This window comes from Tasmannia lanceolata, unplaced genomic scaffold (assembly GCF_043159265.1).
Source record: "Tasmannia lanceolata isolate RefF3 unplaced genomic scaffold, GAP_Taslan_0.1 ptg000003l, whole genome shotgun sequence".
Taxonomy (NCBI): Eukaryota; Viridiplantae; Streptophyta; class Magnoliopsida; order Canellales; family Winteraceae; genus Tasmannia; species Tasmannia lanceolata.
Window position 1 is genome coordinate 13,572,502 of NW_027518680.1, and position 13,400 is coordinate 13,585,901.

The window sequence follows — 13,400 nt, forward strand, 5'->3', positions numbered from 1 at the left end:
TGTCGTTGATCCCACAAACTATTCCCTCAGAGAGACAGAAAGACTCATCAGAGAAAACCTCCTCATTGTAGCAAGGAAAGAGGAAGCCATTGTTAGACAAAAAGCAAGAATTGATTGGCTAAATCTGGGGGACTCCAACTCCAATTTCTTCCACTCAGCCATCAACTCAAGAAGGAACATGAACCACATCCACGGAATGACAAAGTCCAATGGAGAAATCTCTACCTCTAAATCAGAGATTGAAGAATCTTTCGTCAACTACTTCAAAAACACCCTTAACTCTACTGACTCTCACTTCTGGCAGGTCCCTGACCCTTTAAAGGTCATCTCCCCCCTTCAAGCTTCTTCCCTTACCGACCCTATCTCCAAAGAAGAAATTGAAAGAGTCATTCACCAAGCGGATGGAAACAAAAGCCCTGGGCCTGATGGGTTCAATGCTGATTTTTTCAAGGCTTTTTAGTATCTCATTGGGGAAGAAGTGACAGCAGCTATTCAGAATTTCTTCCATTGTGGTAAAATGCTCTCGGAGCTAAACACCACATTCATTACTTTGATCCCTAAATTAGCTGATGCAACCTCCCCAGACAAATTCCGGCCTATCTCTCTCTGCAATTTCTTATACAAAATTATCACCAAAATTCTAGCTTCCAGACTTAGTGGAGTCATTAGCGACATCATCAGCCCCAACCAGTTAGCATTCATAAAAGGTAGGCTCATTCAAGATAACATCCTCCTTACCCATGATGTCATGCACAACTTCCATTCAAAAGACTCCAAACAAGCCATCTGTCTTAAACTTGACCTCCAAAAAGCTTTTGACAATGTAAATCTCCAAAGCCTTTTGACTTTCATGTCCAAACAGGGATTCAATGATACTTGGTGCAACTGGGTATCTCAATGTATCTCCACCCCTCCTTTTCTATCCTCCTAAATGGATCCCCTAAAGGCTTCTTCAGATCCTCAAATGGTTTGAGGCAGGGAGACCCTCTATCCCCCCTCCTATTCACCATTGTCATGGAAATGATGTCTTGTTTCTTAAATGAAGCTCTATCTATTGGCTCTCTTGGAACTCCATTTTCTAGGGGCAAAATAAAAATTTCTCACCTCCTTTTTGTAGATGACGTGATGATTTTTGTAGATGCAAACCCATCCACAGCTAAAGCAATCCTTAGTTGCCTTGATAGATTCAAAATGTGCTCTGGCCTCGACATTAACAAAAAAAAAGCAAAATCTTCTTCAGTAAAGCATGCATCCATGGTAGAGAGACCATCCTTGATATTCTAAAAGTTCCTGAAGGCACCCTCCCAATCAAATATCTTGGTCTCCCCCTAACCTCCTCCAGGATGAACTCTTCTGATTGCATCCCCCTTGTTTCTAAAGTTAGGAAAAAGATCTCCACCTGGTGCAACAAAAACCTATCCCGAGCTGGGAGACTTGAGCTGATCAAATCTGTCCTTAACTCATTTCAGATTTATTGGTCCTCTTCTTTCAACATTCTGTGGGACCCGATCCCGCGAGAGGGGTGGGGCGCGAGCCGCCACGCTCTCTCTTGGTCTCTCGTACCCACGCGATTGGCGTGTGCATTTTAATTATTGATTTTAATTCATCTTTTATGTGAACTTGGGATCACTAAGGCAATCCGAATTCCACACAAAAGAGACTGACAGAGTCGCCACCTAGATGTGAGATCTAGGACTCGTAATTAACCAGAAATCTAGACTCGCTACCTGGTTGCAAGAATGGAAGGTATGGGGATTTATCCACCACATGCACCATTCCTGCCCGATAATCGGTCTTCAATTCCAAAAGCTAACTCTTTAAAATTTATTTTAAATGGCTCATTCAACTCTCTCTAATGTGCTAACTACGGGACATGCATCCTATGATCTAATTTCAATGTGAATCCTAGATGTGTATCTTGATTTCTTAATTGGTTTGAATTCAATCAAAGTGAAAGTTCTCCTAAAATTCTAATTTCATGGAAAATCCTAAGTGATTTAATTAAGCATTTACAAGAAAATTAATATACAAAACCCCACAATTTGTTGTGGAGCCGACTCGCGGTTAGTATGCCATCAGACATCCAAGCTGCCTACGTACCCAAGCCTCACTGGGATCAGAGTCAACGTAGTTCGGTGCACCTAAGCTAAGCTACTTATGCCTAACTCAACTAAGACACCGACCTAGACGGGATTGACTGTTTCAACAGTTTTAGGAGAAGTTATTTAATTCAAGTTGAGGATTTTATTATCCTAGGATTTCATCTAAGATGCTATATGATTCTTATCTAAATGGAAGTTGTTCCTTAGACTAATGCATGTTAGCCTACATCCTAGTTTACTAGGCTTGTCCTGGGGAAAGATTGGGTGACTAGTGTAACTAGACCTAGGGCACGGTTGCTATCCATAGCAAACGTACGTGATGAGGCTGGACTCCTAACTCTAAGACTCCTAAAACCTAAGACTCCCTAAAACTTAGGATAAGACACGACACCAGTGTTCCTAAATTGGGCTCTAAGGGTTCTTATGACAGAAACAGTAATCCAACGGTTCCGAAAGACACGAGATGAATCGATTTCAGTTCTTGAAGTTAATTAATTTCAGATTTCAAGGATTTTCGGTTTCTGGACATTTAAGGAATACCAATGGTTCTAGGGTTCACCAATTTTAGCCTAGAATGGCATCCACGGAAGGGAATCGTGCGCTCTTTCCTTGTGCAATTTAATACTTAGGTTATAGCATCTTATTGCCTGGCATATCTCAGGATTTCCGTGGACAGTAACCTCGGAGCCAACAACATGCTATAGCTTAAATGTTCAAATTGTCAAAGATCGAGTGCAATAGGGATACGATTATGGATGCACTGGCCATTTTTCCAGGGAAATCTAAAGATCCTAAAATTTTTGTTTCAATGGATTTAAGAATTAATATGTGACAAAAATTCAAGGTTCTTTAGAAACTTTATGATGATTTTTAATTAATTTCGAATTTTCATGGATTTTATCAATTTTAAACTATATGAGTGATTTTACAAGTGAAATTATTGCAAATGACTTTGAAATGAATTGAAACTTCTACAGCAGCAAGATATGATGGGATGTAGCTTACTGGACGATTTTTGCAGATTTTTACATTCAGCTCATATTTAATTTTGATTTAACAATAACGAGACCAGATTGCAAAAATAACACAGAAACTACTAGAAATAGAAATCTAAATTCATTTAAATTTCTACAGTAGTAAGATATAAGTAAAAATAGCATGCTGTGAGATTTTTATGAATTTTAGAAACTATTTATTATCAATTTCGGATTTTTCAATTTTCAGACCAGATTATGAATTAACACTACATCCCATAGGAAACAAGATCCAAATAAATGAAACATTTTACAGCAGCACGAAGTATCAAATATAAGACTACTGTAAAAAATTTGTGAATTTTAATGGTGATCTGATGTCAGTAACAATTCTCACAAAATCTGATAATTTTCAAAGAAAGCATTAAATAATATATCAAACAGAATCCAAAATTTCTTAAAAATTCATGGTAGAATGTATCAGTACCATATTATTTTCTCACGAAATTTCATTAATTTTGGAATCCATTTAGTATATATTTTATTTTTCTTCGTCGAAAAGATATTTTTGAAGTTAAAACACGATTTTCGAGGAAATTACGACTCCGGAAAACGTCCTTTAATCTTGATCTGATATGATGAACACAAGAAAAATTTTAAATTCCAAAAAATAGATCATCCTGAGATGGCTATTATTTTGAATTTTGTAATTTCTCAGCCATTATTTTAAATAAAATTCCACTCATCACTCAAATTTTCGAAATCCTTTGATTCAATGTCCGATCCAATCCGATGGTTATTTTAGTCTATTTAAATAGATCAGTGTATTAAATTTCGGGACGAATCGGAATTGAAACACTCATGTAGATCGTGATTTTGAGCACACACATATAATATTGAATTAAATTCAATTAAATGCTAAAAATCGTGCAAAAATACATTAAAAAATATCAAATAATCCTGAAAAAATCTGAGAATAGTGCACCTACTTGTGATGGAGATTTTGGGTATCCTCTGAATAGGACAAGATTTGAAGGCGGGGATATGGAGGATTTCTCTAGTAGTTTTCTTTGGGTCTTCTTCCTCTTTTTTTCTTTTTTTTTTTATTGCGGAGAGATGGAGGGTGACCGAGAGAGATGACACAGAGAGAGAGAGTTGAGAGAGTTAGATGAAGAGAGAGATAGAGATGGAGGGAAAGAGAGAGAGAGTGAGAGAAAGAGTGAGAGAGAAGTCGAGGGAGAGATGACAGAGAGCAATAGAGCGAGATATGACAGAGAGAAGGTGAAGGAGAGAGTGAGAAATAACAGAGATGAGAGAGGGTAACTGAGAGATGACAGATAGAGAGAAAGGAAGTGAGCGTGAGAGATAACAGAGGTGAGATTGAGATAGAGAGACAACAGTTATTGCAGGTTATTAGAAGCTTTCTATCATGGCGGGTCCCACTGAATTTTGAACAAATTCGTATGCTTCTTGGCTTCAAATATATGGACTCGTTCAATACTAGACCTGGCAAACGGGTGGGTCGGGCCGGGTCAACCCGCGGGTGGTGCGGGTGCGGGTCACACGGGTCAGAATTTTGGTGACCCGCATTTTTGCGGGTCAGAAATTTGATGACCCGCTGGTGGGCCGGGTTAACCCGCGGGTCACCGGCAATTTTAAGCAAATATAATATGGGATTTAAATTCTCCTGATTTGACGTGATTTGACCGCACCCAAGTTTTCCCTGTAATTGTAATAACTCTACACATGTTTGTCGTATTTTTCTCGTTATTTTATAATTACATAACCATTTATCCGTAATTTTTCATCAAAAACTTTATAACTCAGTTATTTACTTTTCTTTTGTGTAATGATTACGTTTTTTTTACTTTTTATTTTGCTAGAAACCTTCGCCCTCTCTGCGCATCTTTGCACAGCGTTAAAAAAAAAAAAAAACTAAATGTTACCAACACTGCTGAGGGCACTCTCACTTTTTTAAAGGTATGGTATGGCCCACACCATCGGATGATCCAAACCGTCCATTAGATGGGCCATAGGCAAAATAGGTTATACTCCAAAAATCATTTACATCTGATGATTTTCCAAGAGCCGATAACATTCTCCAATAAATTCTTAAAAATTACTTTAAAATGCGGGTGCCCGCGGGTACCCGCGGGTTGACCCGGCCCAACCCATGTTTTGCGGGTTGGGTTGCCCGCGGGTCAAATTTTGGCGGGTCACTAAAACCCAGACCCGTGCCTGCAAATTTGCGGGTGGGCCGGCTCAACCCGCGGGCATGGGTCGGTTTTGCCAGGTCTATTCAATACTAGCTAAATTATGCATCTTCCCCCATGATTCTCAAAAGCCCACTCCAAGCTTGGCCGAATGACCTGAGATCATTATGAGTGTGCACTCATAGACGCATGGGCTGATCCGACCCGTCCAAATAATGCGAGCCTTAATACATGAACTAGTTGCTCCCCCCTCCAATCGATTTCATGGGTTGATCCAAACCGCCCAATTGATGCATCACAATTTAAATTGGTTGTGCTCCCAAAATGACCTCCATTGACTAATCCGAGCCATCCAATTAATTACACCTAGCAACCCACCTCCATAAGATAAACCGAATTATCTGTTTGATGTGCCACAACACAATACATTGTGCTCCAAGAGTCTTCTCCACGGGATGATCTAAACCGTTCATTAGGTGGACCACTTCGCACAAACGGATTGCGTCCCATAGGCTATTTTTACGGGCTAATCCGAGCCGTTCAATTACTAAGCCATGGCACAAATTGGGCTTCGAAGTGATTTAGCAGCCTTTTCTATAAGATGACCCTAACTGTTCGTTTAATGGGCCATGTCATGAATTGGCGCGCTCTTAGAATCATTTCTATAAGATGATCCAGAGCCGCTCATTTGATGGGCGACAACTTGATGATCTTGACCGTTCAAATAACGGGTTGCAATGTGCACTAGTGGACCGCACCCCTTGAATCACTTTTATTGGATCAGAATAAGTTCAAAAACTCATTTTTCATTAAAAACAATGTGCGGGCCCCCTGTTTGATTCAAATCTAAACAAATGTTCAATGCAGGCCTACCAAACAGGTCTAAATTCTCCCTTGCTCGGATTCTCGTGAATAATCCTTCTCAACACTTAGCGGGAAGAAAAATGCAGAACATTGCGGGAATGATCGGAAAGATTGAGAAAACATAAGAGGCGGACACGGGAATGGGAAACACTGAAAAAGGATAACAAAACACTAACTTCTTTGTTGATTACAGCAGAGCAAAATGGGGTGTCTACACATTCCAGCTGGGGTGTTAGATGATATTGAAAAAATCTTGAGAAATTTCTTTTGGAGTGGAGAAGATAGGCACAAACAATTTCATGCCATCTCTTGGGCGGTCATTTGCACTCCCAAAAGAGAAGGGGGAGCTGGTCTGAGAAGAATCAGAGACACCAACCGTATTGGCCAAATGAAACAATTCTGGGGGCTGATATCGAACAGGAAATCCCTATGGAATGACTGGGTCCAACTCAAATACGTAAAAAAACAAAGCATTTGGCAAATGAAGATGCCCAGTCATCCTTCATGGGGATTTAAGGGAATCCTTCAAACCAGGGACACCATGAAAAATCACATTTGCTATTCTGTTGGAACAGTGGAAAACATCAACTTCTGGGACCACCCTTGGCACCCTGAAGGGACTATATCCAACCAATCCTCTTCTGCCTCACTTCTAACCAATATCAGTAAGAAAACCAACCTAAGTAGCATTTTCCTTAATGGCATCTGGGATCAGATGTTATCATTTCTTCTACAATCATCCGTCCTGGTTACCCTGATAAAGCTATTTGGAAACCTTGCTCAAATGGTATTTTCACCTCAAAATTAGCCTGGAACGAAGTCAGAATCAAAGCGCAGAAAGTCCCCTGGTGCTCAACCATTTGGTTTTCAGGAAACATACCCCGGCATGCTCTCACAGCATGGCAAGCCATTAGCAACAGACTCCCAACAAGAGACCGTCTGTGTTCCATGGGTACTACAACTGATCAAGCTTGCCTTCTATGTAACTCTGGGCTTGAATCAGTAAACCACCTTTTCTTTCAATGCGCCTTCTCCAAATGGATTTAGATCTTTCTGCTCTAGAGATTTAAATACAAAAGGAAAATTGGCAAATCTCTGTGTGATGAAGAAGCATGGGTGAGAAATCAATTCAGGGGCTCAAACCAAACTACCATTGCCATGAAAGTCTCTTTTGGGGCAGCCATATACTGTATATGGCAGGAAAGAAATTCAAGACTCCACGGAGGTACCCCAACACACAAAAGAGATATTCTTCATTTGATCATCGACAAGATTCAATCTAGAATTAGATTCCTCCACCTCCATGACAATCATTCCCCCAGAAGTCTCCAAGTTGCTCTCCATTTCAATATCCCTATCCATCTGAAACCTGATCTTATCCGAACCTGCTCCTGGATCAAACCCCCTGTCGGTGTTGCCAAAATTAACACTGATGCATCCCTTTCTGTTAATGGTGCCTCCTTGGGAGGTCTCATTAGGGACCCCAACTCTGTCCTCGCCCTCTTCTCTATTCCTGCTTCTGGAGACGACATCACAATCTTGGAACTGAAAGCTATTGACTATGGATTATCTTTGGCTCAGGAAAAAGCTCTCATCAGAATCTGGGTTGAATCTGACTCCCTCAATGCTATCAATATTATCAACTCTCAAGCCCCCTGCCCATGGAAGGCCCTCACCTTGTTGGACAAAATCTACCTTGGTCTGGCTGATTTTGTTGACTGGAAAGTCACTCATGTTTGGAGAGAAGCAAACTCAACTGCTGATTTCCTTTCAAAAGAGGACTGCCCTTGCAAGGGAGAAGACATCCCTCCGTCGTCCATCCCAATCTCTCTCAAAGATATTATTGCATCTGATTCCGCTGGAGTCCCCTACACAAGGACATAGCTCTGTATCTCTTATGTTTTTTATTGTCTCTTTTGTTCTTTTTGTTTCCTGGGAGCATGTTCCCCGCCTGTTGGCCTTTGAGCCCCCTTAGATTGTAATTCTCTTTCTCATTAATTTTAGCCGGTAGGGGTCCCCTAACCCCAACTTACTTACCAAAAAAAAAGAAGAAGAGATACGAGCTGAGCCACTTGTAAAATCTCCAATTAAGTAAGAGGTTCATAGCTTCCTTAGTCACGGAAGCCCTTGCTCTTTTCCTTATCCTCTCAACATCCCTTTCAGTTTCACAAGCCAGAGTCTCTTCCAATTAACTTTCTCCGGTCAGTCACTGGCACCGGAGCTGTGCACTCCGATGGTGTCTCGTGCCAAAGCTGGAGACTTGCTGTAGAGACTTACAACATTCGGGATTGGGAGACAGTTCCTGAGTCTTGTGAGACCTATATAGGCAATTACATGTTGGGTGATCGCTACCGTAAGGACTCCAAAGTAGTGGCAAATGAGGCTGTTCTTTATGCTGAAAGCTTGAAACTCGGAGGTGATGGCAAAGACGTTTGGATCTTCGACATTGATGAGACTACACTCTCTAATCTACCTTACTATGCTCACCATGGATTTGGGTTAGTCTCTCTCTCTCTCTCTCTCTCTCTCTCTCTCTCATGGGTTAGAAACTGTTGTCCCCAATTCCATGAATCGCTTATGCATGTTGTGATCGTAAGAGAATGGAAAGGGAGCTTAGGAGATGGACGGAAATAAGAGATTACGACACCTGTACGTTCTCCCTTAAGCCTTCACCCTTGAAGCTTCTCTCACATTTTCCACATAGAATAACTAACTTGAAGACTACATAGACTTTCCACAAAATAATACAAATATTAATTTTGATTTACTATTTCCATCGTACTCGGCTAGACTCGGAAGTTGGTCGAGTTGAGTCAACTCGGTTGAGTCAATGGTGATTTAATAATAACATATTTTAGATCTAAGGCAATGTTTGGCAACCATGATTTTTTTTTTTTGGCTAATGATGTTGGCACTAACGCACTACCATGCTTGTTTGATAAATGAACTGATCCAGCTTGTCTTTTATGTTTTAAACAGCTGTTAAAGGTTATTACAGTTCCTAAAAGGCTGTCAGAAGCCAATTAAAAAGGAGGAGATAAGCTGAGTTTGTGCAATTATTTAAACATGGCAGTGCCAATATCACCAGCCTTTTTTCAATGGAATAATAGTTTAGGCATTGGTGAGGGAGGATGGTAGAGGGAAAGACCTGAGAGGATTTGGTGAGGGCTGAGTAGAGGGTTAGAAAAGGCTGAAAAACAAGGAAAAAAAAAAGCTGCCTCATAGGCCCCAATGTAAGTAGGCCTTTCCCAAATATCATCTCCAAATGATGATCCTAACACTCCAATCTGTAGAGGACTAGAGGTTGATCGAAGGGTTTGGATCATCCTATGGATATGATTTTATCGGCAAGGCCTATTTACGTTGGGGCCTAACAAATGAACGATTTGGATCTTTGAACCGAGTGGGCCCAAGTAATTTTTAATGAAAAAATAAACTTTTTATAGTGTCCACCTTGCTCAAAGATCTACACCATTCATTATTGGGCCCCACTAAGGGTGCGTGATCAAATAGAGTTTTAAAGTGAGATTAAGTATAAGTGGGGTCTACCGTGTTCAAAGATTTATACAATTCACTTGTTAGGCCCCACCAAAGGTTCATATTTATCACTTTGATGATTGTAAAAGGGGGTGAACTAATCCTAGTTAAGGGTGAATTTATTACTTGTGAAACCAAAAATTGCATGACTTCAATAAAAAAGGAAAGTGATTTAGCCATTGGAGATGAAGCCAAGAATATACAGTTGTCTTTAGTTCCCTATGTCAGGCTTCAAGCTTACCATAATGTGATTTTTTCCTCGACCATTGAGATTTAAGATCTTGCAATATCTCGAGGCAGAATGGGCAGTACTACTGGGTGATTTTTTTTTTTTTTGAAATAGCGATTTGTATTAAATGAAAGGGAGCACCCGAGAAGGGGCAACCCAGAGAACAAAAACAAGATAGAAGAAACAAGAAAGAAAAAGAAAAGAGACAACAAAAATTACAAAATTATACTACGAGAGAAGATGATCGAACCAGAGAATACTCTCCCCCCCAATTCACTGCTTGGTTAACACATCCGCTTTTTTGTTTGCTGACCTCCAAACGTGTTTAAAGACAATAGCCGAACCCGCAACAAAATGTAGTATTAGGTGATTATACACTATAAAAATAATGTAGTACTGCACCTTATATTTTAAAAGGTAGATGGATCTAAACGATATCTTTCCTTATTTCTATTTTGCCTAGCAGTGAATAGTGTGGTCTTTGTGGGGTCATCCTAAGGGTTTGCTTGTAATTTCAGGGTGGAGAAATACAACTCAACCAGTTTCAATGAATGGGTAGCTCTGGGAAAAGCACTTGCATTACCAGAGAGCCTAAACTTATACCAGAAATTAGTCCATAAGGGATTCAAGATCATCTTTTTAACAGGGAGAAACGAAGCACGACGAAATATTACTGCCACCAATCTCAACAACGTTGGATATCACACCTACGAGAAGCTCATATTAAGGTCTCTTTCTCTCTTTACTTTGTTTTTTTTTTCTCTAAGCTTAGCCAATGTGTCTGTTTAACAATGTATATTGCTTTTGGTGGAAATATTTTGCAGAGGTTCAAGTGATGTGGAAACATCTCTAATGTACAAATCTCGGCAGAGGAGCAACCTTGTGGAAGAAGGGTATAGAATTCTGGGGAATATGGGGGATCAATGGAGTGATATTCTTGGAAGCAACATTGGAAATCGTACCTTCAAGGTCCCAGACCCTATGTACTACATTGCTTGACGTTGCCTTTGATGGTTTATGTCATTTGATGCTTTATTTTAGCTGTAGTAACTTTGTTGTGAGAAGATTTGCCTAAATAAAAAAGGAGCATTGCTCTTGTGTGCTTCTAGTCTTGTTGTCAAGTTTAGATTTGCACCTTTTGTCATGCCCCAAGCCGGGGTGCCTGTAACCATGGTTTAAAATTTCGACCGGAATCGAGACCGACACCGAAACGTTCATTTATTTCGGCCGAAATTTCAGTTTTTCAGAAATTTGACCGAAAAAAATTGTTTTTTTAATATTAATTTAATATTTTACCGAAATTTCGACCGAAATTTAATATTAAACAAAATATTCATTTCGTGTTTTGTACCAAATTTCGACCGAAATTTTACCGAAACCGAAATTTTAAACCTTGCCTGTAACAGTGCCGCATGCCCTCCAACAAAATCGACAACTAGGGCATGCAAGGCCAAAACAATTAGCCACATTCCATTTTCAGAGCAACTAGCAGAAGACAAATTTAATATTTCAAAAAAATCCATAAACATCCATAATAATTAACCTGTGACTCAAAATGCTTGCATTCCACAATGATAAAATAAATCCCTACTACCTGCATAAGCAAAGGTCTACTAATAAAATAAATTCCTAAGCAACTATTGAACTGTGAAATCTAAACTCTTTGAGCTGTGAAATTTGATTCATGCAGTAGTGCATTTATATAGATGTAGATGGATGGAAAAACTGCCTAGATTTAAGGCCATTTTGACAGCCATGAAATTTTTTTTCCACAGAATACTAGTTTATTAAGTGAGCTGAGAGGACCAAAGAGGGTGGGAGAGGGAGAAGGAGAGAGAGTGGGAGTTAATTGAGAGGGCATGAGAGGATCATAGTTAGCAAAACGTGATTCGGATTAAAAAAACACGGGACTAGAAAAACTTTGAGTGAATTGGTTATAAAAAAAAAGGGAAAATTACATTTACACCCCCTCTAGTTTCTGACACATCCACTTCCACCCCTATAGTTTAAAACGTGACAAATACACCCCTGTAGTTTCAATTTGTTTAAGGTAGGCCCCCTCAGCTGAAGGTTCGTCCATAGATTGAAGGGTTAGGATGATCCGATGGAGCTGATTTTTTGGGCACACCCTATCTATGTCAGGACCCATCAAATGAACGCTTTGGATCATCCATAGATTGAAGGGTTAGGTACATAAGGAGTCACCATGGCATGTTCATCTCCAAGCTCCTTCTTGACACTTGTTGGGAACTTGTAGGATCTTCTTGTTGAGCTTCTTACTTGGACATCTTCAAATGATCATGTCCAACGTAGGTGCAAGCTCTTAGTTCTTTTGCTTTCTTAATCCACAAGCCATGTGTTGAGAAGAGTTATGTAACGGTGATTATGACATGAAAATCCTATATACAACACAACATCTCAAGGCAACACATTAGTCCATAAATGTTAATCAATTTGGTTTGCTAGCATCAAAACAAGAAGGTAAGGTGAATGATTAACCCATGGGAACTCTTGGGCTTATAATATTATCTTGTCATTATACTATGAGGGAGTGATTTATTCACCCTTTTTTTACTTGGGAAAGCCCCTCTAGTGTATTTTTTACTACCCTTTTACACTAGTGGGAGTTGTCCCAAGTAAACAAAGGGGGCGACTATATCATGAGAAGTGATATTTACACCCCTTTTGATCACTAGGGACACCCCAGTGTACGGGGCAATCATATCCACTGGATTTTTCGGACGTCAAGTACATTAGCCTCCCTTTAGTCATTGATACATTGGCGCTGGGTGTCCCTAGTGATCAAAAGGGGTGTAAATATCACTTCCTAATATCATTTCTCTAATATTATCTTGAGATAAGTTATTGCCACGGCGTGAAAATCACAAAGGTGAATTTCCTTACTATAGGTACCTCTGAACATTATTTGCATATAATGCTATATAAAAATGGCTTCGAAGTTAAATATAATTATTCCTATAGAATAGTTAGAATAGTTGTAGAAACTATAGAATTGATTGTTTCCAAAGAGACCTTAAAGTCCCATTTGTAAGTAAGATTAAATTAAGAAAATTTTATATGCAAATTAGTACCCATTTTACTTTGGCATCCAAAGTTACGTGCATCATGCAAATTACGGATAAAGATATAATTTTTATAATTGCGTACTTTATCTGTTTTTCAATTATTTTAATTATTTTAAGGCATGATTTCATTAAATTTTATTAAAAAAAAGATACATAAATTCCCCATTATTAAATTTCATTAAAATAATATGGAATAAAGTGTCGGTGCTAAATCTTCTAGGAAGAAACGGAACAAAAAATAAATAAATAATTTTCCAATTCCCTTTACTAAGAAATGAATAAATCGCCTGGTGGATATGTCGTGGATAGGGGTAGGATTATAATTAGCAAATTGCATTTCAAACTCCATTTAGAAGAATAATGATATGGTAACCTAAGTAGGGGACCGAGTATGG

General features: G+C 39.3%; 1 protein-coding gene across 1 annotated transcript; it reads left to right on the forward strand.

Moving 5' to 3' along the window:
• Positions 1-7,311: 7,311 nt before the first annotated feature.
• Positions 7,312-10,918, forward strand: LOC143865652 (vegetative storage protein 1-like). Its single transcript, XM_077375886.1, has 4 exons — positions 7,312-8,016; positions 8,317-8,651; positions 10,438-10,647; positions 10,744-10,918. The coding sequence occupies exons 1-4, from the start codon at positions 7,312-7,314 to the stop codon at positions 10,916-10,918; spliced, it is 1,425 nt and encodes a 474-aa protein (XP_077232001.1).
• Positions 10,919-13,400: the final 2,482 nt, after the last annotated feature.

Coding starts and splice junctions, on each gene's coding strand:
- LOC143865652 (XM_077375886.1), top strand. CDS start 7,312: ATGAAAGTCTCTTTTGGGGCAGCCATATACTGTATATGGCAGGAAAGA. Junction 8,017..8,316: donor TTGCATCTGATTCCGCTGGA/GTCCCCTACACA, acceptor CATCCCTTTCAG/TTTCACAAGCCAGAGTCTCT. Junction 8,652..10,437: donor TATGCTCACCATGGATTTGG/GTTAGTCTCTCT, acceptor TTGTAATTTCAG/GGTGGAGAAATACAACTCAA.